Source organism: Salvelinus sp. IW2-2015, linkage group LG12, assembly GCF_002910315.2.
Source record: "Salvelinus sp. IW2-2015 linkage group LG12, ASM291031v2, whole genome shotgun sequence".
Taxonomy (NCBI): Eukaryota; Metazoa; Chordata; class Actinopteri; order Salmoniformes; family Salmonidae; genus Salvelinus; species Salvelinus sp. IW2-2015.
In genome coordinates, this window is record NC_036852.1 from 5206433 (window position 1) to 5230384 (window position 23952).

The 23952-nt window shown below is 49.9% G+C and overlaps 1 protein-coding gene across 1 annotated transcript in view; it reads right to left on the minus strand.

The window, feature by feature from the left end:
* LOC111971074 (bromodomain adjacent to zinc finger domain protein 2B) overlaps nucleotides 1-23079 on the minus strand; it is a 34219-nt gene extending 11140 nt beyond the window's left edge. The window contains exons 1-31 of the mRNA XM_070445869.1: nucleotides 22859-23079; nucleotides 22463-22621; nucleotides 21403-21602; nucleotides 20650-20880; nucleotides 19976-20545; nucleotides 18026-18782; nucleotides 17503-17865; nucleotides 15703-15728; nucleotides 15594-15619; nucleotides 15324-15420; nucleotides 14855-14956; nucleotides 14115-14343; nucleotides 13915-14007; nucleotides 13735-13796; nucleotides 13532-13597; nucleotides 12798-12863; nucleotides 12542-12586; nucleotides 12226-12252; nucleotides 10736-10801; nucleotides 10314-10454; nucleotides 9510-9764; nucleotides 6417-6640; nucleotides 5042-5116; nucleotides 4678-4972; nucleotides 3561-4550; nucleotides 3081-3360; nucleotides 2618-2773; nucleotides 1780-1940; nucleotides 1230-1558; nucleotides 553-688; nucleotides 219-365 (exon numbers count right to left, since the gene is read on the minus strand). Of these exons, the coding sequence (XP_070301970.1) occupies nucleotides 219-365; nucleotides 553-688; nucleotides 1230-1558; nucleotides 1780-1940; nucleotides 2618-2773; nucleotides 3081-3360; nucleotides 3561-4550; nucleotides 4678-4972; nucleotides 5042-5116; nucleotides 6417-6640; nucleotides 9510-9764; nucleotides 10314-10454; nucleotides 10736-10801; nucleotides 12226-12252; nucleotides 12542-12586; nucleotides 12798-12863; nucleotides 13532-13597; nucleotides 13735-13796; nucleotides 13915-14007; nucleotides 14115-14343; nucleotides 14855-14956; nucleotides 15324-15420; nucleotides 15594-15619; nucleotides 15703-15728; nucleotides 17503-17865; nucleotides 18026-18782; nucleotides 19976-20545; nucleotides 20650-20880; nucleotides 21403-21602; nucleotides 22463-22621; nucleotides 22859-23051 (6567 nt within the window). The 5' untranslated portion in view covers nucleotides 23052-23079. The remainder of the gene's footprint in view (nucleotides 1-218; nucleotides 366-552; nucleotides 689-1229; nucleotides 1559-1779; nucleotides 1941-2617; nucleotides 2774-3080; nucleotides 3361-3560; nucleotides 4551-4677; nucleotides 4973-5041; nucleotides 5117-6416; nucleotides 6641-9509; nucleotides 9765-10313; nucleotides 10455-10735; nucleotides 10802-12225; nucleotides 12253-12541; nucleotides 12587-12797; nucleotides 12864-13531; nucleotides 13598-13734; nucleotides 13797-13914; nucleotides 14008-14114; nucleotides 14344-14854; nucleotides 14957-15323; nucleotides 15421-15593; nucleotides 15620-15702; nucleotides 15729-17502; nucleotides 17866-18025; nucleotides 18783-19975; nucleotides 20546-20649; nucleotides 20881-21402; nucleotides 21603-22462; nucleotides 22622-22858) is intronic.
* Nucleotides 23080-23952: the final 873 nt, after the last annotated feature.

Sequence of the window (23952 nt, forward strand, 5' to 3'; positions counted from 1 at the left end):
AAAGATTCATGCAGATGTACTTACAAAGCAATGGCACTTAGCATATTGTGTACACAGTGTTGTTGAATTACCTACTTTGAAATAATATATGATATGAAAATGACAGTTACATGATGTACTTTGAAATAATGTACATGCCTGATATGCATGTCTGACATACTTCTACAGTAAGGTAGGATATGTAAATGTTGAACAGTGGCCTGGACAGTTTGGGTCACCTTGGATATGCAGGCGGGGCAGTACCAGTCCCCCTCGGGGATGGCGGTGATCTTGGGTTTGTGACAGTACGTGTGGCAGCCTTTGTCACAGCCGTCACACAGCAGGAGCAGGTCCTCGTTGTCACCCTTCCTGCAGATCTGACAGTACTGAAAGCAGACAACGCAGTGTCACCTCAAACCCAAGGGATGGATTACGAATCAACATTTACCAAGATTTACATTGGAATCCACTCCCTAAAGGACTTGAAATGCTCTCCAATGACACACAGTATTCACTTCCCTAGCATATTGAAATTCCGTGCCAGCCAGCTACAGTCGTTGAGGTYTTACTCACCACTTTCATGATGGACCTCTCCCAGGCGATGGACTTCTGGAGCTGCTGGAGACACATGGCRAGCTGGGCGGCACTGCGGACGTCGCCCAGGGCCTTCCTCCACACCTTCATCCCATGGGCCACCTCCTCTTCGCCCCTGTGGAAGGCAACACAGATGTCAGAGGAATAGACGCATACAAACAGGAAACGGAAAGTCGGGACACGTACGCATGCAGGCAGGTACACACGCTCAATCATTCGCTTTCCAACATAAACACTTGCCCATACACAGACACACACCCACTGTCACCACAACTAGCTGAAACTACAGCTGTGCAGACAGACACAGGTATGAGAGTGAGTGWGGGTGGCAGGCAGGCAGCAGGGATATATGGGTACAGATACACACACCGCCAGGGAGGAGTGATGCCTATGTAGATGAGAGGAGGGAAAGAATGGTAGGGGGGACGAGGTGGACGATTACTGACGCATAACACCATGCAGACGGCCAGACAAAGTCAACGGGGAAAAACATTCGCCACACTGTGAGTCAACCCCAAACCAGAAGACAACCATAAAATACACAATAAAAGAGGCAAAACCAAAAAAGCGACAGCATAGTTAAGACGTCTTTTTGAAAAATGAAACAAAAAAAAGCTCACAGAAGTGTTTGCTTGAATGCTGAGTGGATGACCTACCCTTCCCTGTCAGCACTACTGGAGGGAGCGGGGACAGTGACGGTACCGATAGCCCCCACATTATCCAGCCTGATCTGAATGGTGGTACCTAAGGGGCTCCTCAGGTACCTTCTCTCGATGTTCCTCTCCAGGTCCGCCAGCCGCGTCACCGCTATGTCCAGAGGGTTGTCCGCGTGACGCACCACGCCGCCCGCCTTGTGGTCCGCCTTGTCCTCCGGTTGGTCTTTGTCGGCAGCGCCGCCCGCCGCTGGTTGMTGTTTGGGGAGGGGCTTGTGCTCGTGGTAGACCAGGTCCTCCCTCTCTGATTGGGGCTCGGGGTACATCCAGCCCTGCGCAGAGAATGTTGGGTAATGCAGTCTTTAATAAATAACAGCCTATTCCCTGGCTACTGTCACTAGATCTTGGTTAACATTTAGACTTGAAAAGGTTAGTGAGTGACCCCCGCTACAATTCATTACTTTTGAACAGAGACCTATATTTTCTCCAATGGATAAGGATGAGAGCTATAATAAAAGGAAGCTTCTCATTTGTTGATGTCGTTGTTGTTTACCTTGACCTGCAGGCTGGCGGTGGTGACCTTCCTCTCCAGCTCCTCCACCTGCTGCAGCACAGCGATGTCCATCTCCATGGCCTGCTCTCGCACATCACACCCCCGCACTGACTCCACACTCACCTGGCTCTCCTCCAGCTCACACAGCTCTATCATGGCCGCTGCAGATTGGGGAGGCAGGACGGCATTAGAGACCAGTCATACACTCCATAGACACAGCATACATATTATTCGCACATCAGACCCAACATCCACGGCCTTGCTTTTGTCGCTCGATACTCCCTCCCAACGCAACAACAAACCACAGCACTCTTACCACACACACACCATGCACAGACACACGCACACGCACCGCGGCACACTACAGCACACACACACACACACACACACACACACACACACAGATTAAGAATTCAATATCCAGACAAAGACAAAAGACAAAGAGCTGTTCAATCAGAAACCATGTGAACGTTAACAAATCTGGCTTTGATGTCAGACTCATATTGAGCAGTCAGTCATGCGTCATGTACCAAATGTCAATTCATTGTGAAGCGCAGGGGCTTGGAGTGTGCTCAGTAGGGGTATAACTACTCAGGGCTGTCATAACACAGTGCTCAATCAGACTCCAGCACAAAAGTCTTTGTGAAAGTCGGGGCCTGCCAGTCGGAGTGCTGCTCAGTTTCACTGACACAAAATCAAAGCTACTTTATTCATTCATATCCATTGGGATCTGTTGGCTAAATCTACTCTGTWAAGGCTATGCAGATTGCTAAAGATTGGGTGAGGGACCTACCAGCCAACCAACTGACTGAGTGACTGTCAGACATACAGTACTCACCGTCTCGGTGCTTGGTGCAGACCTGTGGGATGAGTTCCATGTATTTGTGCATCTGTCGGTGCAGGCCCTTCTCTCTGACTCCCCGGCTGTGGAGGGACTCCACCAGGGAGCGCAGCTCCTCAATGTCTGACACTCGCCACCAGCCTGATAGCATCTCTGCGCGCACACACACACACACACACAACACACAACACACACACACACACACATATATAAATAAACGTATAGACATTTTTCAGAAAAATAACTTAAGACAATATAATGCCCCCTTGAAATAGATCTACAGTATTCTGATACAAAACACACTCCAGTGCTGTTCTCTCTCCTCAAGAGATTCCTTTCTTCCACCCAGTAGAACAAAATCAATTATTCATTCTTATGACTCAGTGAATGAATAAAGGTTAACTGAATAAATAGATGACTCATCCCACACACGCGCTCGCACACACACACACACGCTCACCCTCAGGGATGGGCCATGGTGTGGGGTGATCCGAGTGCTTGGGCACCTCCATCATGGCGGGAGAGGGCACCGTGGACGAGAGCTTCTCGCCGGGAGGAACAGGCGACTCGCTCTTGCTGGAGACGCTGGGCGCCGCGTTGGCACTGCCCTCCACGGAGCTGAGGCCTGAGTGGCCTGGCAGGGGGCTGCTGCAGAAGGGCAGCTGGCTGGGGCTCATCATTCCACTGGGCCAGCCACCGCAGAACGCTGAGAGACCCAGCAACGACCCGCCAGCCTTACCCTAGAGGGGGCAGATACATACACAGACACTTCAATATCATGATTAGAAAAACTAATGTGTATCACTACACTTAGGGCTATAGCTTCAAACAGAACCTACATTCTTCTGATGTTACATTTATTCATAGGATTTTCCATTATCAGCTTCTACTACCGGTATAAATCATTAGGACAAGGGGTCTGTCCTGGCAGCGTACTGACCTGCAGGGCTGACAGAGGGTAGTTGATGAAGCCAGCTGGATGGTGGGGGCTGGCTGAGGCCGACGCTGCCGAGGGGGTGAGAGGCAGGGCGGGGGAGGCCGGGGGAGACCTGGGCCGTGTGAGGCTGGAGGAGGGCAGCGGGGAGGACTGGAGAGGGCCGGGCCCTGGGGAGGGAGAGGTGGTTAGGGAGGTGTCGTCACAGGGGGAGCGGGGGAGCAGGGTGAACCAGTGACCGCTCCTCTCTGTCAGGACCCTGAGGAGCTGGTCACTGGGGAGGTACTGGAGCTGTGGAGGGGTAGGGGTTAGGGTGGAGGTCTTCATAGGGCTGAAAAGCTGGGGTGGGGGGCTCAGYAGYGAGGAGAACGAGGAGGGYGACGAGGTGGAGGTGYGGWAGCCGGGRTTGGCCTCCTCGCACGGCAGGTTCSGCGCCGTCYACGCACAGGGGCTTGTAGGTAAGGCGGGCAGAGAGGCGTTGTTGGTGGGATCAGATAGTGGTGCTGTTTTTGTTGTCGTGGTGACAGACGGTGGCCTGGGGCTGCCGTTGTATTTGGGGCGGGGGTCTGCCTTGGCTTCGCGGGTTTCCTTGGCAACGTCCTTAGCGYCYTSGAGGAGCGTGGTCAGTTTGGAGAGAGAYGCRGYKTYCAAGAGGAAAAGYTTGGGAGAACCTTTCTTCTCCTCCTTCCCTTCCTCTGACCCCACGGGGGTGTAGACGCTCCTCTCCTCCCCGCCGACGCCCCCYGGTTTCTTCTTCTGCACCTCCTCCTCCTGCGGCTCCTCCTTGATGTGCACCTCCCCTGCTGCCGCCCTCCTCCTCCTCTCCCTCTCTTTCTCCAGCTCCCCCGCAGCTTCTCCGCTCTCCATGGCCTCGATGAAGACCCCTCCGCAGTGGGGCAGAACCCAGTAGCGCCGGCGGTACCGGTCCTGGCCGTACATCATGGAGCGCAGGGAGTGGGACGCCTCAAACAGCTTCCTCCTCACCTGGTGCTGTTGCTGTGAAACCAAGCAAGACCGTCATGACCTGAGTTATAACTAAATCAACGAATCAATCATTTCTAACTATTTAGTATTGTTCTTCCACAGAGATGGAACTCTCAGATCTCCGGATAGAAGGACTTACCTTGGCTAGCTTCTCTATCTGTTTCTCCAGCTCCTCCACACTAGTTGATTGGTCCCCATCGTCCTCGTCACACGTTTCCACTTTCTTCSCCTTCTTCATCTCCTCCTCCTCTTCCTCGTCATCTTCATCGGCCAGGTCATCGCTGTCTTCGTCTTCATCATCGTCGTCGTCGCTTTCTGCTCCGGCCTTTCTCTTGCGTTTGAGGCCAGAGGAGGGCGTACCCAGGGGCTGGGCCTCCTCCCCTCCCATGCTGGCATCTCTCTTCCCGGTCCGCTTGGCATGGATGGTCCTCAACCTGGAGAAACACACAGGTGAGCATTCAGATGCACACACACACACACCCGTCAACACACACAYCACTTACTTTTTGAGTTTGCCCTCGATCAGCCACTTGTCCTTCCTCATGTTGGTCATGTGATCAAGGTTCTTGTCGATCTCACTGTAGAAACAGAGTAAGAAACAGTATATGTCAGTTCACACGTACAGGTAACTATGGAAACAGTGAGTAAATAAGGGACACAAAGTACATTGAAAGCAGGTGCTTCCACACAGGTGTGGTTCCTGAGTTAATTCAGCAGTTAACATCCCATCATGGTTTGGATTATGTATAAAAATGCTGGGCATGTCATTATTTTGCTACCATGCCTATGTCCCCATAGGATGACAATGTCCCCATCCACAAGCACAAGCAAGTGGTCACTGAATGGTTTGATGAGCATGAAAACGATGAAAACCATATGCCATGGCCGTCTCAATCATCAGATCTCAACTCATTTATTCTGGAGCAGTGCCTGAGACAGCGTTTTCCACCACCATCAACAAACCACCAAATAATGGAATTTCTTGTGGAAGAATGGTGTCAGATCCCTCCAACAGAGTTATAGACACTTGTAGAATCTATGCCAAGGTGCACTGAAGCTGTTCTGGTTCGTGGTGGCCCAACGCCCTATAAAGACACTTTATGTTGGGGTTTCCTTTATTTTGGTAGTTACCTCTAGTTAACACAAGCAGTACAATTTTCTCTCTCTCTCTGTAGAGTGAATAGCCTGCAGCACTAGTATCCCTCCATTCTCGTGAATAATTGATGTATTGGCTTCTCTCTCTATCAAAATTGAATCCCACTCCAGATTAGCTGATCTATCCAGAGTCTTACACAGCATTAATAAAACACGACAGCATTAGCAGCAGAGTGAAGTCAACTGAACGTCATTATTTGTAAGGAGCTAAAAGGCAGTAGGCTCACAACGGTATGGAAGCCTCCTGTACACTAAACCTTTCACACTGGCTCCACCTAATAGGACCGGAAGGGACGACAATGCCTGATCTACAAGGATGTTCTCTCATGCTCGTGAAATGTTGTCTGCATATCCTCTCAGTAAAACCAGTAAAAACATAGAATCCATATTTGGATTTAATGTTTGATCTCCTTACACCCAATAATATATTCCCTTGTAGCTCCACTGGTATGAAGCCTGTGTGATGTACAGGTCAGCATCTCTCCTCCTACCTGGCAGGTCAGCATCTCTCCTCCTACCTGTCAACGCTTTTGCTGCAGATAGAACCTGACCTTTAATTGTTTCGTTTCAATTGTTCTTTCTTCCCTCCTTCTGACGGCGCTCTTGCTGCAGCATTATCTATTTAACTGTTTGGCGTCTCCTGTTCTTTACTCCTACCTGACAACACTCTTGCTGCAGCATTATCTATTTAAATGTTTAGCGTCTCCTGTTCTTTACTCCTACCTGACGACACTCTTGCTGCAGGCCAGCTCATTGGCCAGGAAGCCTAGTATGGAGGCCTTCTGGGCGGGGGTGTGGGCCTGGAAGGCCTTGGTCTTCAGGCTGAGGGCCAGCTCAGCCAGCTCAGTCTGCCCACAATGGGCCCCCATGTACATCTGCAGCACCTCCGACACGTTGTCCCGGTTGATGCCCACGTTGGTCAGATGGTCCCCCAGCATGGTCTTGGTCTGGGGGAGAGGAGAGAGACAGGAGGGGTGAGTCATGGAAGATAGAGGGAAAGACAGCATGGTCTTGGTCTGGGGGGAGAGGAGAGAGACAGGAGGGGTGAGTCAATGGAAAATTAGAGGGAAAGACAGCATGGTCTTGGTCTGGGGAGAGGAGAGAGACAGGAGGGTGAGTCATGGAAGATAAGGAAAGACAGCATGGTCTTGGCCTGGGGGGAGAGGAGAGAGACAGGACGGAGTGAGTCATGGAAAATAGAGGGAAAGACAGCATGGTCTTGGTCTGGGGGAGAGGAGAGAGACAGGAGGGGTGAGTCATGGAGATAGAGGGAAAGACAGCATGGTCTTGGTCTGGGGGGAGAGAGAGAGACAGGACGGGGTGAGTCATGGAAAATAGAGGGAAAGACAGCATGGTCTTGGTCTGGGGGGAGAGGAGAGAGACAGGAGGGGTGAGTCATGGAAGATAGAGGGAAAGACAGCATGGTCTTGGTCTGGGGGGAGAGGAGGAGAGACAGAGGGGTGAGTCATGGAAAATAGAGGGAAAGACAGCATGGTCTTGGTCTGGGGGAGAGGAGAGAGACAGGAGGGGTGAGTCATGGAAGATAGAGGGAAAGACAGCATGGTCTTGGTCTGGGGGAGAGGAGAGAGACAGGACGGGTGAGTCATGGAAGATAGAGGGAAAGACAGCATGGTTTGGTCTGGGGGAGAGGAGAGAGACAGGAGGGTGAGTCATGGAAGATAGAGGAAAGACAGCATGGTCTTGGTCTGGGGGAGAGGAGAGAGACAGGAGGGTGAGTCATGGAGATAGAGGGAAAGACAGCATGGTCTTGGTCTGGGGGAGAGGAGAGAGACAGGAGGGGTGAGTCATGGAAGATAGAGGAAAGACAGCATGGTCTTGGTCTGGGGGAGAGGAGAGAGACAGGAGGGTGAGTCATGGAAAATAGAGGAAAGACAGCATGGTCTTGGTCTGGGGGGAGAGGAGAGAGACAGGAGGGTGAGTCATGGAAGATAGAGGGAAAGACAGCATGTCTTGGTCTGGGGGAGAGGAGAGAGACAGGAGGGGAGTCATGGAAGATAGAGGGAAAAGACAGCATGGTCTTGGTCTGGGGGAGAGGAGAGAGACAGGAGGTGAGTCATGGAAGATAGAGGGAAAGACAGCATGGTCTTGGTCTGGGGGAGAGGAGAGAGACAGGAAGGTGTGAGTCATGGAAAATAGAGGGAAAGACAGCATGGTCTGGTCTGGCGGGAGAGAGAAGACAGGAGGGGTGAGTCATGGAAGATAGAGGGAAAGACAGCATGGTCTGGTCTGGGGGCGAGAGGAAGAACAGGAGGGGTGAGTCATGGAAGATAGAGGGGAAAGACAGCATGTTCTTGGTCTGGGGGAGAGGAGAGGACAGGAGGGGGATGAGTCATGGAAATAGAGGGAAAGACGAGCATGGTCTTGGTCTGCGGGAGAGGAGAGAGACAGGACGGGTGAGTCATGGAAATAGAGGGAAAGACAGCATGCTTGTTGGGGGGAGAGGAGAGAGACAGGAGGGGTGAGTCATGGAAGATAGAGGGAAAGACAGCATGGTCTTGGTCTGGGGGAGAGGAGAGAGACAGGAGGGGTGAGTCATGGAAGATAGAGGGAAAGACAGCATGGTCTTGGTCTGGGGGGAAGGAGAGAGAAGGACGGGTGAGTCATGAAGATAGAGGGAAAGACAGCATGGTCTTGGTCTGGGGAGAGGAGAGAGACAGGAGGGGTGAGTCATGGAAGATAGAGGGAAAGACAGCATGGTCTTGGTCTGGGGAGAGGAGAGAGACAGAGGGGTGAGTCATGGAAATAGGGGAAAGACAGCATGTCTTGGTCTGGGGGGAAGGAGAGAGACAGGAGGGTGAGTCATGGAAAATAGAGGGAAGACAGCATGGTCTTGGTCTGGAAGAGAGAGAGAACAGGAGGGTGAGTCATGGAAATATAGAGGGAAAGACACATGTCTGGTCTGGGGAGAGAGGAGAGAGACAGGACGGCGTGAGTCATGAAAATAGAGGGAAAGACAGCATGGTCTTGGTCTGGGGGGAGAGGAGAGAGACAGACGAGTGAGTCATGGAAAATAGAGGGAAAGACAGCCATGGTCTTGTCTGGGGAGAGAAGGAGAGAGACAGGAGAGGTGAGTCATGGAAGATAGAGGGAAAGACAGCATGGTCTTGGTCTGGGGGAGAGGAGAGAGACAGGAGGGGGGAGTCATGGAAGATAGAGGGAAAGACAGCCATGGTCTTGGTCTGGGGGGAGAGGAGAGAGACAGAGGGGTGAGTCATGGAAAATAGAGGGAAAGGAAGGCATGGTCTTGGTCTGGGCGGAGAGGGAAGACAGGACGCGTGAGTCATGAAGATAGAGGGAAAGACAGCATGTCTTGGTCTGGGCGGAGAGAGAGAGGACAGGAGCGTGAGTCATGGTAATTAAGGGAAAGACAGCATGGTCTTGGTCTGGGGAGACGGAGAGAGACAGGAGGGGTGAGTCATGGAAGATAGAGGGTAAAGACGCATGTCTTGGTCTGGGGGGAGAGGAGAGAGACAGGAGGGGTGAGTCATGGAAGATAGAGGGAAAGACAGCATGGTCTTGGTCTGGAAGGGGTTGTCGGGACGGTTGGGTGGTGATAGAGTGGTCCCCATCTACACTTTCCAGGGGAGTGTTGACTCATAGACAATGGACTGGTTTCCCAGACACGGATTAAGTCCTAGACTAAAAAGCATGTTCAGTGGAGATTCTCCATAGAAAGTGCTTCTTAGTTCTTAGTCTAAGACTTGGCTTAACCTGTGTCTGGGAAAGCGGACCAATGTGTGTAGGTTTTTATTCAGAATATGCTTGGTATGTTCCTGTACATGTACAGTATCTCACCTTGTGTCCAGGGGGCAGTCCAGGGTCACACACGGCCAGGGAGAGGAGTCTGACCAGCAGGTCCTGGACGTGTCCCATGCTGTCTCCCACGTTGAGCAGGCCCTCCTGCAGCATCCCCAGGGTGGGTACGTCCACCCCCACATCGAAGCCCAGCACCTTCCCAAAGCCGCGTAGGAACTGCATCAGCATCAGGCAGTCAGACACCGCAACCCCCGGCAAGATCAGGCCAGGGATTCTGGAAAACTCTGGAAGAGGCTGGAAGGAAAGGTAAGGAGAGAAGGAGGGATGTTTAGGATACATCTCACATGACACCCTGGGACTCCTATAGTGCCCTATGTGGACTGCAGTATATGGGGAGTAGTGTGACTAACATGTTGCAATGCCAATGACTGAATTTTCTATGCCAATGACTGAATCACATGGCTCTGAATGGCAACTTTTTTTTTTTTAGGTTTTCATTAGTAAACATGTGGGGGGTTATTATCTCGTCCCTCCTTATGCATTACTCTCTTTAGCCACTTGATGGCAGTGTACAGCACAAACCGTGTCCAGTACTCAGGTTTCACATATGACAGATAACAGATATACTGTACATTACATACCATTGTGATGATACAATGCACTTAACCACCCATAACCCAAACCTAGACAATATTAACTTGTCAGTTCAAATATATATAATGTAAAAGAGATGTAACTACATTAAACGGCCACCTACAATTTGGAAAGCTAGGTCCCTTTAATGATGTCACCCTTCAGACATCACGCAGGACTGAATCATGGGCAAGACGGGTAATTTATTACCTTATGATCGGCCAGACACATGTCTTCATTTGGCTTCTTCAGCTCCCTGGCAATCTCCAGTTCCAGCCTCCTCAGCTCCAATTTCCGCTCCTTGTTCAGGCGCTTCTCATCCCTCTTTTCCTGCCGCAAGCGCTCGCGCTCCTGAGGGCCCCAGAGAAGGAGAGAGGAGGGGAGAGTTAATGGGCTCACGCCAGTGAAGGTAAAACAGACAAGAATGTCAAGCCGAGTCTGCTGACTAGTTTTAGAATTCAGCCCGGCGCCCCTGCCTGCGCTCTCAAAGAAAAAGCGCTCGAGGGCCATTCTTTTGACTCAGTTAGTGTATTGAAGAAATGAAAAGTAGAAGGAGGAGAGAGGGATTGGATGGGTTCAGGAGGAGTGGGACCTTCTGGCGTGTGTGTGTGTTGTGTGTGTGTGTCACGTACCTCTGCTTTCTTGCGAGCCTCCACCGCCTTCATGAGCATCCCATGTTGCCGTCTCCTCTCCCTCTCCTAGCAGAGCAGAGAAAACACACACACACGTTACACACCGGAGAAGGTGTACCTCCACAGGTGAAGTCAGAGAGGTGGACAGAAGGAGGAAAACCKCCATTCYCCTCCATCAMGGRGAYGTTTTCACATACAGCAACACGTACAGTTGAAGCTGAGGTTAAGAAGACAACGGTACGAATGACGACAACCAGAAAGCATCAGAGGGAGAATGCGGTAGATGGTGATGACGGGGTCAAAAAGAGAAGTTAGGGTCAAGCTATGATGCCTCTAGGTAAAAAGCTGACGGAACACACGCAAAATGACTGAGTCATCATAGCCACAAGCCAGTGGGATGAAAACAAACATTGCTCTGTGTATCATCCATCTGTTTAGCTGATAGCCGTTCCAGATTGAAAATAGCCTAAACCTATGGGGAGATATTGAGTGAAGGTCTTACAAGGAGACTTCCCTGGTTGAGGATAGATTGTCTCAAAATGTTTAATTGTAAACAAATAGGATTTGATCAACGGCAAAGCGAGGACAGTGACTGTCTGAAAGGGATGGGGAACTCAGTGATGTGATAAACAGAAGTCAATTAAACAAATCCTCTGGATTCTGCTGCATACAGCATGTAGGGCCAGGAGTTTCTCCTGCTCAGGTTAATATTGTTAGGATAAACTCCTGGCTCTAATCATGTGCAACAGACACGCTCAACAAGCAATAGACAGCAAGCCAGTCAGGCTGCTGGAGAAGACAGGCAGGTACAGCAATAGACAGACAGCCAGTCAAGCTGCTGGAGAAGACAGGCAGGTACAGCAATAGACAGCCAGCCAGTCAGAAGACAGGCAGGTACAGATACAGAACAGAGCAGCAGAACGACTCAGGCTACATTCCAAATGGCAAACTCTTCCCTATGTAGTGCACTACTTTTGACCAAAGTAGTGCACTATGAGGTAGTGCACTATGCCATTTCAGACGCAGCCTCAGAGACTCAATGGGACGTAACAGGTGAAAGGGCAGCTCTTTGTGGACGGAGACGGACACAAGCTCAATGTCTGGAACTGGAAAACTCAAGCACTCACAGCCACTCAAAAACAACAGCTAGACGATGGATGTGATGGATGACTCATTGAGAGGAGCGTACTTTCAGACAGTAAGAGTGAGCATGGCAGGGCATGGCCGCCTTTTGCAATGCATTCTGGGGAGTGCGGGGGGAGCTACCGAACCACCGCAGGCGGAGCGAGGTCAGGTGTCTCAGAGCAGATGGAGGCGACACACTGTTGTGTTTGTTTGTTTGTGTGTTTGTTTGTTTTGCTGAAAAAGCCATGCAGAATAATGTAGTATGACTGCAGCCAGTGCTACACTTAATGCATTGCTATGACAACCATATCACAACCAGGAAACACGATGCGGTGTTAGATGTACAAAAATAAACATACCCATACCATATCTAGTCTATGCCTCTCCAACTCCTGGCAGAGAGAGTTGGCAAAGTATTATGGAACAGAAATGACAGCAAAAAAAAACTGATTGTTTAGCAGAGAAATACCCAAAGATCAGAAATAACCCAATAGAATGGAAACTGACCAAAGAGAAACAGTAAAGGGTTTAATAAAATATCTAGTTACACACAACCTTGAAACCCACACACACGAACACACACACACACACCCTGTAAACACTGATCTAGCTGAAGTGTATTTAGTATCATTTCAATCATGTCAGAAGAGACAAGGTGTGCTGCTAAAAAGCGCTGCGTACCTGGTGCTTCAAAATGACTGCATGCTGTCTTCGCATTTCTTTCTCCTTCAGGGGAAGACAGAAAAGATGAGGGGAGAAAATCAATACACTTTCATACAGCCACCATCATGAAAATCACGAGGGCTGATGGGATTTCAGACCATTTTACCGAGGAGCTACAGCTCATGCCTAATCTCATTGTCAGACACATCTCATCTGGAAAAAGCTTTGACATTTTGGTTTACATTGAGATGCTGTGTGTAACACAAACTCTCACCTTTATTCGTTTCTCTGCCTCCATAACTTTGGCATTCGCAACCTCTTCTTTCTTTCTCCGTTTAGCCTGCGAATGCAAATCAGGTCAAACGTCATTTCACTGCCAGACATCTGGACAGACAGACTGACGGACACCTGCCACTCCGCAGTTTCGCACCGAGCACTCAAAATATGATATTTTCCTTGTAACAGAAAATGAAACGCATGCCTCACGTGCCAGTCAAATGTGTAGAACACAGAGAGTGAATCATGTATCATTTAAATATGTAATTGCAAACAGCAAAAAAATCCTGTTAAGAGTGGCTTGCCAACCGTGTCAACTCAAATTTGATTTAGTCCTGCTAAAATACTTGAGCTCCTACAGTGTAATTGTGTGTGCAAGGGAAAGATATTTTTTTTCCTACCCACTTATGCTAAACTGTTGCTGTTGTCTGATAAAATAGAAAAAAAATGATTTCTGTCTAATTTAAATATGGTCTGACTCTTAGACAGCTAGTGGAGACAGAGATTTTAATATTCAACAGCCGTCAACCAAGACCAATTTAGCATTAGTTCCATGTGGAATTATGCCTGAGACATTATGCCTTCCAACACTGCGGTATTATTCAGTAATAGGCTTGGGTAAGATTAAAATACTATGGACAGAGTAGACTGAAGGCTCTGGGATGCATTTGAGGAGTGGCGTTCTGCTAATTCAGAGGATATGTTCGGTGTTGGGTCAGCTGACTGTAGTACCTCCAGGATCTGCTGTGTCCTCATCTCCTTCTCCAACCTGATCTGCTGAATACGCTTGATCTTCTCCTGGAGAAACACAGAGGTAGGCGGATCGATACACTATGCAAACCAAACGGTGGTGCAGTGGTAAAACAAGGATACCCTCCATAGTCAAGGCGGGAGACGGTTTGACAGGAAGTGGTGCCACATAAAGAATGCCCTACCTGCTGCTTGATGATCTTCATTTGCTCCTTCTGCTTCCTCCTTTCCTCGGCCGCCATGATGGCTGAAAGAGAGACTTTAGGGGCTTAGGTGTTAAGAAATGATTTGCAGCAGTGGTACTGTACATCTCTACAAGAAGACAGTGGGGAATGGTGTATGCACTCAGATGTAGTGTAGTGTACCTTGTTGCTTCCTGGCCTCTTTGGCTGCCCTGGCCATGGCCTGCTTCTCCAGCTTCCTCATCATCTTCATCTGGGCCGCCTGCCTGGCTATCTCTGCAGAGAGAGGTGATGGAACGTTACTGTGTGACCAAACATGTTTGSTAGGTAGCATTCATAGACTTCAAAACAGAGATCTGTTTTTTTTCTTCTTCTCTCCTCACCTTGGGCCTCCAGTTTGCGTAAGAGTTTGGCCTCGCTGGGGCTAGGCYCCTCTGCCCCCAACCCCAGACCCTCTCCCACGTTGGGCGGCCGGCCCTTCCTCCTCCGGGAGCCCTTTCCCCCCTCGGCCCCGCGCTGGCGCTCTGAGTTGGGGGGCCGTCCCCGCCGGCCCTCCATGGCCAGGATATGAGGGATGACGTCCTCGTCCTTCAGCAGACTCCACTGCAGGCCCTGGGGGTAGGACGGAGGCGAAACAACAGGGTAGAGGGGCTGTTAGTGTCGTGTGGGTAATAAACGGCTTCAACATACTTCAGTTGCTTTTATTACTCTACTGTTACTCTAGGATTTACTCTTTAGATCGATCACTCATGACAGAAAAGAGGGCAGATCAAAGATCAACATATGCAATGCATAGTGGTATTACTGGACTACAAAGCTAAGAACCGGATAATGGTCCAATTTCTAACTGTGATATGAACACCACTACAATACATTCCATTCACCATTCAGCTAGTTAAACTATCCTACTGTACAGTATATGACTGGTCACCTGTAGAAGTCATGTCAACTGATTATTACATGACTCCCTAGACAAAGGGGGCTAGGGGGTAGGACTACTGGAGTCTATAGCTGATTTCTATCAATGTCCCTGAACTGTTTCAGTCACTATACAGTTTCTACTGTACATGAAATGAGGAAATAAAAAAATGAGACGGGCAATAGATAGATGAAAAGACATCACCTGGGGTCCTTCTCTGGCTTCATAGAAGTCACCAACCATTATCTTTGCACTGAAGCTAAAATTATCGCGTGTGATGCCACTTATTCCATTTCTGGATAGATACTATAGAAGAGAAAATAATGACGTTTGGTGAGACAGGGATATCCAATGTGAAAGTATGTAAAAGTGTGACATTGAAAAGCGATCTAGCTACAGAGGCCGGAAGCTCTACTACTAAGCATCAAAAGAATTAGGGGGAAATTGAGCAAAAGCACAGTGGGAATCAGAATGCTCTAACGACAGGTCAGCTTTTAGTAGGCAGACGGAAGGGATTGGGGAAATGAACTAAAAGGAGTCCAGCTCTTCTCATGTTAAGGGTCACAGGTGGCATTGATGCTAAGTGAGCACTAGCGTGAGGTGAGGCTAGTTGCTAGCGTAGGCTAGTCTGAGGGCAGCGTTTACCTGTTACCTTCCATCACATCCTGGGTACCTGCCTCAACTTCTTCCCGCCATGGCGCGTGTAACTAGCACGTCCCGCCTTGCATGCTTCCCAGACACGCTTTGATCCCGCGCTTCTCTCTAGCCAGCTGGAAAACACGTGGGCACGTGTGAAGAGAAACTGGGGTGTGATTGGATACCGGAATTCCTCGAGGCCTTTGCCATTGCTAGGGAGAGAGCTCATCCCAATTCAAGTCTCCCACCCTCGTACCCCCTTACCCCAACTCCCAGAGGTATCTCAACTCACTGCTCAGTCCATCACCCTCCCTTCTCTTTTTCCCCTGCGCCCTGGAAAGGAGAGAGTAGAGAGAGAGAGAATGAGAGAGAGAGGGACTGAAGGGACCGAAGAGAGAAACTCGAAGGAGAGATACGAGATAGAAGTAAGTGAAGACGAGATCTGAGAAGGAGAGACGAGAGAAAGAGTGAGACGAGAGAGAAGAGAAGGAGAGAGAAGATGAAGAGAGGAGAGAGACGAGTAAGGACGGAAGAGACAATGGAAACGGACGAGAAGAGGAAGAGATGAGATGACCGACGAAGGAGGATCTAAGACATAAGAGAGGAGAGGAGAGAGAAGGAGAGACGAGCGAGAGAGGAGAGAAGGAGAGAGAGACGAGATAGCCGAGAGATGAGAGAGTAGGACAAACGAGAGACGAGAGAATAGAGAAGAGAGGAGACCCGTAATGAGAAGAGAGCACTAGACCAGAGACGAGACGTTGATGAGAGAGAGAGAAAGTGATGAGGAGAGGAGAGAGGAGACCGAGGAGGACGAAGAGAGGAGATGAGACGGAGAGAGAGACGCTCGAGCAGAGAGAGAGGAAAGACGAGACGAGGAGAGAGAGAGAAGAGAGAGAGGAGAGAGAGAAGATGAGAGACGAGAGAGGAGAGAGAGATAGGAGCGAGGGACGGATGAGAGAGAGGAGGAGAGAGAGAGAGAGGGATGAGAAGAGGAGAGAGATGAGAAAAGAGAGAAGAGATGAAGCCAGAGAGCGCAACGAAGAAGATTGAGAGAGAGAGGAGCAAGAAGACAGAGAGAGAGATGACCGCAGAACGAGAGAAAGAGATCGGAGAAACTGAAATCGAGCGCCAGAGAGAGAGAAGAGGAGAAAGATGGAGAGAAAGAACGAGTCAGAGATGAGAATGGCAAGGAGAGAAGATGCATGAAGAACGAGATGACGAGAGAGGACGAGAGAGAGAAAGACGAGAGACGATGAGAGAGAAGAGAACTGAGAGAAGAGCAGACGAGAGATGAGAGAGAGAAGAGAGAGAACCCATTAGTCAAACTGAACAATACACAGTCACAGCCTTCTCTCCATAGCCCTAAACACCCACCCATAGCCACAGCATCCCAGTACTGAATATGAGCAGTGTTTCGTTGTGTGAGACAAACGGGGCTGCTGTGGCTCACTCCACTATGCAGGCCTTTCAGATCAAAGGTGTGCCTTCTCCTATTGACTGTAGCGCTGCCCCGAGCGTGTCCCCTGTGTCTCTAACCCACCAGCTGTGGCCATGAGAGTGCCTTATTGTTTCTGCGTTCCCTTTATTTWACCAGGTAGAGTATTGAGAAACTCCGTGCTCTGAAAGCAACTTAAGGAAATTACTCAAAATATGTCCTGAAAAATCACTGACATTCCTATGTGAATTTGATGGGCAGTGAAGCATGTTGAATTGAAACGTGCTTAGGAAGATCGGAATCTCTGTGTGTGTTCTTTCCTTTCCTAAGCTGGGTAATCTCCCAGTGCTGAGAGAGAGAGGGAGGAGAGGAGAGGGGAAAGAAAGAAAGAAAGAAAGCTTGGGCACGGCAGAAGTGCCAAACAAGTTGTCAGGCCTGTTAAGCCCAAGGACATGCACCTACAGGAACCCAGGCCTGTTAAGCCAGCCAACCGCCCGGCTAACTAAAAATAGACCCCCCTTTTCCTCTCCCTGTTTTCTCCCCACAGCCATCTGAAGATGATAGCATATAATGATGAGCTTAGCTATTCCAGTGTGGCTACGTGTCCTCAACAGTTAAAGTTACAGCTAGGTGGTTTTGCAGACTGGTTTTGTGCTTGAGCTGTATGAGTAGCTTTGGCAGAGTAGGTAAAGAAGTTGGCCATATCAACTGGTACAGGGTCAGATATTTTGTCATCCCCCGAATGGTTAAGGTTAGGATAGGGGTTAGGGTAATCTGATGCTAGATTTGCAGTTATGGGGCAATTTAAAACTTGAGCAGCTTTGACAATGTACCAGGCGTTTAGGTTGCCTGCGGTTACCTGGGGGCATGGCCAGGGAGTAGGAGGAGGAAGGAGAGCTGTGATAGGCCAAGGCACTGGAGCTGGTGACGATGTTGGGCGTCTTGATGACCTGCAGGTTGAGCGGGGAGCAGCTGGTGGCTGTGTGATTGGTTGAGTRGCTCAGTAAGGAGGCGTGGCCTTTGGTTAGCTTGAGTGGGGTCTTCTCCCTCTTGGAGGCGGAGCCTGAAGATGGCAGCTTCAGCTTCGGGTCCTTCAGTTTGCCACCGGAGACGTCCGCGTCGCTGTCCGAGTTACTGTCAGAATCTGAGAGGAGGGTACCAGAAAGAGAGGGGTTATCACTGYGAGACTCAGCAATGGTTGAATAGTGTTCACTATTGTACATCACCGTAACCCCAAAAATACTGTACACTACAAATATTGCATGTGCCTTCCATTAGGACGGTCAGAACGGTAGGTATCTAACCTGACAAGCTGTCATCCGAGTCCTCCTCATCATCCTCCAAATCATCCAGATCATCATCATCATCATCATCGTCGTCATCGTCGTCATCCTCAACAGAGTCATCCGAGTCCTTGCTGCTAGGGAGACCGGGGAGACCTGGGAGGCCGGCCTCGGCCCCTCTGAACAGGTCCACCAGAGACTGCACCAGGTGACTCTGAGAGAGGCCCTTCCAGGCTGCCATGGGGGCCAGAGCATGGGCCTGAACCTGGAGGTTAGGGGCCTGGAGCTTAGGGGTCTTGGGGGCCTTGATCTTCCTGGGGCCCCGMGCCGTGGCCGGTGAGGGTGAGGTAGCGGGCCGCGCCGGGGGGSCCTGAGAGGAGGCCGAGTGGYCCCTTCCGCCGGTGCTGAGGTTGACGGGCAGCGAGAGGGACGCCCCTGCCCCAGAGAGGTCCTTGTTGGAGTCTTTGCGGGGCTTGGTGATAAGGGCTAGCGGCGCGTCCTGAGCGGTGGTGCTTTGGATGACTCCGTTGGGGTGGGCAGCCAGGCCCAGGAGAGCGCTGGACAGGAAGAGGTTGGAGTGGTTGTTCTGGGGGGGAGGGGGGAGGGGAGCAGGGGGCAACTTGGTGCTTCTGCCACCACCACACGGACTCTCCGAGGAGGACAGCTTGGGGGGCGGCAAGGAGGATGACGTCACCCCAGCAGCCTTCCTAGAGGTTTTGTGACCCTGCTGCTTCTTGGGCTGCGCCGCCGGGAACGTCTGGCCTTGCGAGAGTAAAGACTGGAACGGAGGGAGGGCGGGAGGGAAGGAAGGAGGGAGGGCGGGCAGGAGGGAGGGGGATAAAACAAGGGAAAAGAAAAGAGAAAACAGCATAATTGTGCCAGCTGTCAATTTGCATCTACGTCGATTATTCAAGCTGGTGATGAAGCACAATGCCTGGCTCACTGTCTCACTGCCTAGGACAGAAGCCTGGAGACAATTGCATATAACAAGGCAATAACCACAGCCATTGTACTAAGTAAAGAGTAAAACCGCTGAGAAGCGGCTTCCAGTTCCCATATCTCACTTAAATGACTACAGTTATGAGTCTGTGAAAAGTGTTAGCGTCATGCATCTGTGTTTTACTTTAAACAGCATAACGGCAGATTTTATAGAACGACAGTCACGTTTGGCGTTGCACCGTGTTTCAGCAAACACAGGTAAGGGCTTCGACATGTACATTCAACTAGATGTGATATCAAGTGAAACAAATCCATTTCACAGACCATGCAATAGGCCTTTGGTTAAAAWAYAACCTCCCCACCAGTCAAATAGAACAGGGGAGAAGACCAGATTTRCACTTCTAGCGGGCTGCAGCAATAGGAATTAGCATAATCAATGAACTACTATTTCAGTGACCATTTCGACTACATGCGCGAGGTCCACAATGCACTGTAGAAGGTGATAKATATGTATATGTTRTATCTAGTTGTGAATGTATTAAATGGAGAGTAAAACGGTAGTAAATACATAGCTATATATAGTAGCTATATGTGCCGTCTGCTTTGCTGAGGTAATGAGGCCAAAAGCATTGACCTTTTGGTTGACCTTTTGGTTTACAGGCTGAGCAGCACAGCGGGACACCCAATCAAACGACTCAGACAGGACTGCCACTTCCCTCTCTGACTCCCTCTGGCTGGAAGCAGCCCTCTTACTGCAGCTCATCTACAATATGTTACCATGAATACCGACAACCTTCTAACTGTGAAAGGAGAAACGGTTTCATGTTCGACCGATGATCCAAATGAGGTGAAAAGCTAAGCTAGCCAGTAACCAATCTGTGGTATTATTTGACCATGGGGAAAAAGAGCTACTGTGTGAATAATGGGATTTTTTATTTGTATTTCTTTTATTTAACCTTTATTTAACTAGGCAAGWCATACTTGATACCATATTCCTTGCTAGTGGCTGGGCAGAGAGGACACTGGACCAACCTGTTTGAGCCTGAATTCGTTGATTTGAGAGAGTGAATCCTCCAGCAGCTTCCTCTTACTGGCTTTCCCACTGCCAGGTGTCTTCAGAGGCTTGGGCTGCTGGGAGTTGGCCATGGGCGACGTGAGGAGAGGGAAGGATTGAGGCGAGGAGGACAGGGGTACGGAGCGGGACAGGGAAGTGCAGAGGGACAGGGGCAGGTTCTGCGGCGAGGAGGGCAGGAGCTTGGGCGGCTTGGGGGAGGATGTGGTGCGTCCTTTGGGCGAGGTGATGAGGGGGATTGGCGAGGCAGAGAGGGGTGATGGGGAGGTTTCCCTGCGGGGTTGGGTGAGGAGAGCCAGGGGCTTGGAGCTGGCTGCTAGGCCCGTGGACTGGATGACACTGAGGTGCTGCTGGAGACCCTCCTCCCTGGGCCGGGAGGTCTGGAGGGACAGGGGGGAGCTCTGGGACAGGGTAGGAGGAGAGGGGCAGTGCTGTGAGGGGACCAGGATGGGGGGGTCGGAGGGTAGGCTGTGGGGCAGGTTGTTCCTCTTGTCTTGGGCCTCCTTCATGCCTGAGCTTAGTGTCCCGATCTGGGGAGGGAGGGGAGGAGAGGAAGCCCGCTGTTAGCTCACCCCGGAGCACATCACAGACATAAGTAGCTACACACTACCAGTACTATTCACGATCACTGTACCTTCATTTTTTTCTTCGCCCGCCTCGCCTTCTCCTTCTCAGAGTTCCACGCCTCACACTTTCCATCCTCTTCCTCGTCTTCATCATCGTCGTCATCATCATCGTCGTCGTCCTCTTCCCCTCCGAGGTCCTCCAGGTCGCTGCTGATGGCTCCGTTGCTGGAGCTGTCCGAGGAAGAGCCTGATTCGCTGTCACTGACCCCAGCGACCTCTGCTGGCTTTTTACTGGGCTTCTGCATTAAGGCAGAGAGGCTGTCAATCAATAAAGCACCCAGTGTACATTTTGACCACMTGATTTTTGTTTCTAAACTGAAAATGGAAAACTTAAAACGTTCAAAATAGACCCCAAGTCAAATACTTCAGGCTTTACTATAGCTATAGACAGGTTGGCTTTTACCAACACAACCGACGTGTGCAAAACTGTTGGCTTAGACTGTTGACAACATGTCAACTATATTTCATCTCCAAATGTTTATTGAAAACATAAATACAATTGTATAATGACCACTATCGAATTTTTTCCCTTATAAGCATTGACATGAAATCTGGCAAAACACCTCAAAACAAGACACGGTATCAATAACAAGATACAACGAGCTGAAACGAGCTGCCTACGACATGGCAGCGTCTTGTCATTGTTGCTAGCTATCTGAGCGTTCAGAATCATAACGACGCGGCTTCCGGCCACACCGATGTGCGCGCATCACTTTCGTGACGTCATCAGTAATCTAGAGCCACTACATCATTGAGCTGACCTTGTCTTTAGGTTTGTGGGGTACTTTCTCCAGCTGTAGCTCTGCTGTGTGGCTCTGGCTGTGYGGGCTGCTCCTGGGGCCCCTGGCCTTGGGGCCCTTAACAGACTGGGAGGCACCCAGAGATGGGGACGCGTTCATGGAGTAAGACCCCTGCATGGTTGGGGAGGAGACCCCACTTCCGTTCACTGCCCCGTTCACCCCTGAAATCGCACAGAAAGAGGCACAGCACACTGTTACATATCATCTCAATCTCATCTGAGCAACGAGACATTGCGAGTAAAAACGCMAAAGAAATATCAGGGGTTCTTCTGAATGTGGAAACTAAAAAGCCTTATGAAAATCTAGATTTACGCGTATCTCATTTAGGCATGCTGAACATGGCGTGAGCACAACATGAGTGGTTTACATAATAAAAGATAAATTAAAAGATAGCATCAAATTAAAAAAGTAGATTGAGAGAGAAAGGGTACAGAGAGAAAGAGAGKSAGAGAGACAGAGAAAGAGACAGAGAGAGACAGAGACAGAGAGACAGAGAGCAAGAGAGAGAGTGTGTGAGAAAGACAGAGCGAGAGAGAAAAAAGACAGAGAGTAGAAGAAGAAAAAAGCCTACACATACGCCATTAACTGAGACTGGAAGTCATTATAAGGTTCTCGACGGGAGAAATCTCATCACGGAGCCGGAGACTGCCGAGACTAGGGAGCCTCTCACTTAATCCCTGTGAACAGTTTCCACCACCTGCTTACAGGAATGATTAATTCATTCACATCTCTCGCAATTGCCAGAGGGGTAAAAAAAAAAATACGTTGCGCTTTAAATACCTCACCCTCTTAAGGGTACCTTTTATTTCCTGGCGGTAAAATCATTTGCTGCTTTTGAACAGGTGTGAGAAGCTCCTTCACACTCTGTGCCAATATACAGGTACAATACAATACATATTTCCCCCTGATGAGCACAGGAAGTGTCGCAATGATCCCCTTTGTTCTCAGGTGTTATTATCTGTATAGGTCAGAATGAAGCACTTGGAACGGTTCAATGTAAGAAGGATGGGCGTAGCTGTACCTTTGGGGGTCTGTCCGTTTTTGCTGGGGGTCCTGGAGGGGGGTTGCATGGGGCTGTGGTTCTGCTGGATGTGGGGGGTGAACATTGTGGGGAGGCCCAGGAACGGGGGGAGGAAGGCTGCTGCCCCCCTACTGTGGGCCTCTGCTGCTCGCCACCATTCTGATGAAGAGAGAAGACAAGGAGGAGGACACCGACGTGTGAGTGCCATTCTGTCTCATCCACTAAGTTCAGTACTCTATATCAATTACAATCGCCTAAAGAGTATTAGAAGTTAGCACACCCTTAAATACTGATTAGTCATGATGTTTCATCCATCTGCTGTTCAGGTCAAGTAAATCTCCTGGACTCAGTCATGTTACACCTGTCCACGCGCCACACCCGGGCCCCTCCTCTTACCTGTCAGAGCTCCCAGCTGGGGGTGTGCGGCCAGGGCAGCAGACATCCCCAAGGACCCCAGAGAACCCAGGGACCCCAACGACCCCAGGCCTCCAAACTCTGGGCGTCCTGAGCTAGTGGTGTACAGGCCGAAGGCTGGGTGGCTGACCAGGGGGAAGGCACTTGACAACGTGTAGGGCTGCTGGTCGCTCATCGCCCCATACAAACGACCTGATGGACAAACGGTACAACAAAAAACTATACATCAATCAAATGTACGTATTAAGTCCTTTTTACTTCAGTAGTCACATAAGCAGTTGTCACATGACTCATTGTGTATCTATTATTACGTGTTTTACTTTTCTATTATTTCTCTATTTTCTTTCTCTCTGCGTTGTTGGGAAGGGCCCGTGAGTCAGCATATCACTGTTGGTCCACACCTGTTGTTTACAAACCATGTGACGAATAACATTTGATTTGATCAGCAGTGTGCTTCTGTTTGGGGTATAAATAAACTGAATTAAATTCAGAGATGACGCGAGGGTTCGTCGTGCCCTCGAAATACCCTGACTCGCTGGCTTCTTAGGTATTCATCCCTTCTGTGTGTTCAAGTTTAATGACGTTTCCTCTTCTCCCCCTACAGGTTTTCTGCTGGGTAAGGTGATGTTTTATGTATATTCAACAAGACATTAGGCAGCGTAAAGGACAAAGATTGCCCTGGATTGGAGCTTGACAGGATTACACATSCTTGTTTCAAACACAGAACAGAGCAGCTCAYATCGGAGTGACTGAGACAGAGACACTACTCAGAGGGGAGACGCGCATCCTGCGTGTTCTAGATCGACGGAGCTCTAGGCTGTACTTCAGTAGGGGAGAGAGAGAGAGAAGAAGACAAAAAGAGCAATCCCAGTCGACAATTCATATGATATTTTCTGACGGGGAGCTGATTTGTTTAATTGGGCTACAAAGAGAACGTTCTTAGGGGCAGAGTAAAAAACTAAGCCGCGAGAAATTACCATAAGTATTCGAGTTTTGTATTTACCAAGAAACTTGAAACTGATGCGGGCTGAGCAGCGGGACATTTGGACCGCTGGGAGTGTAATTGAAGTGTTTCT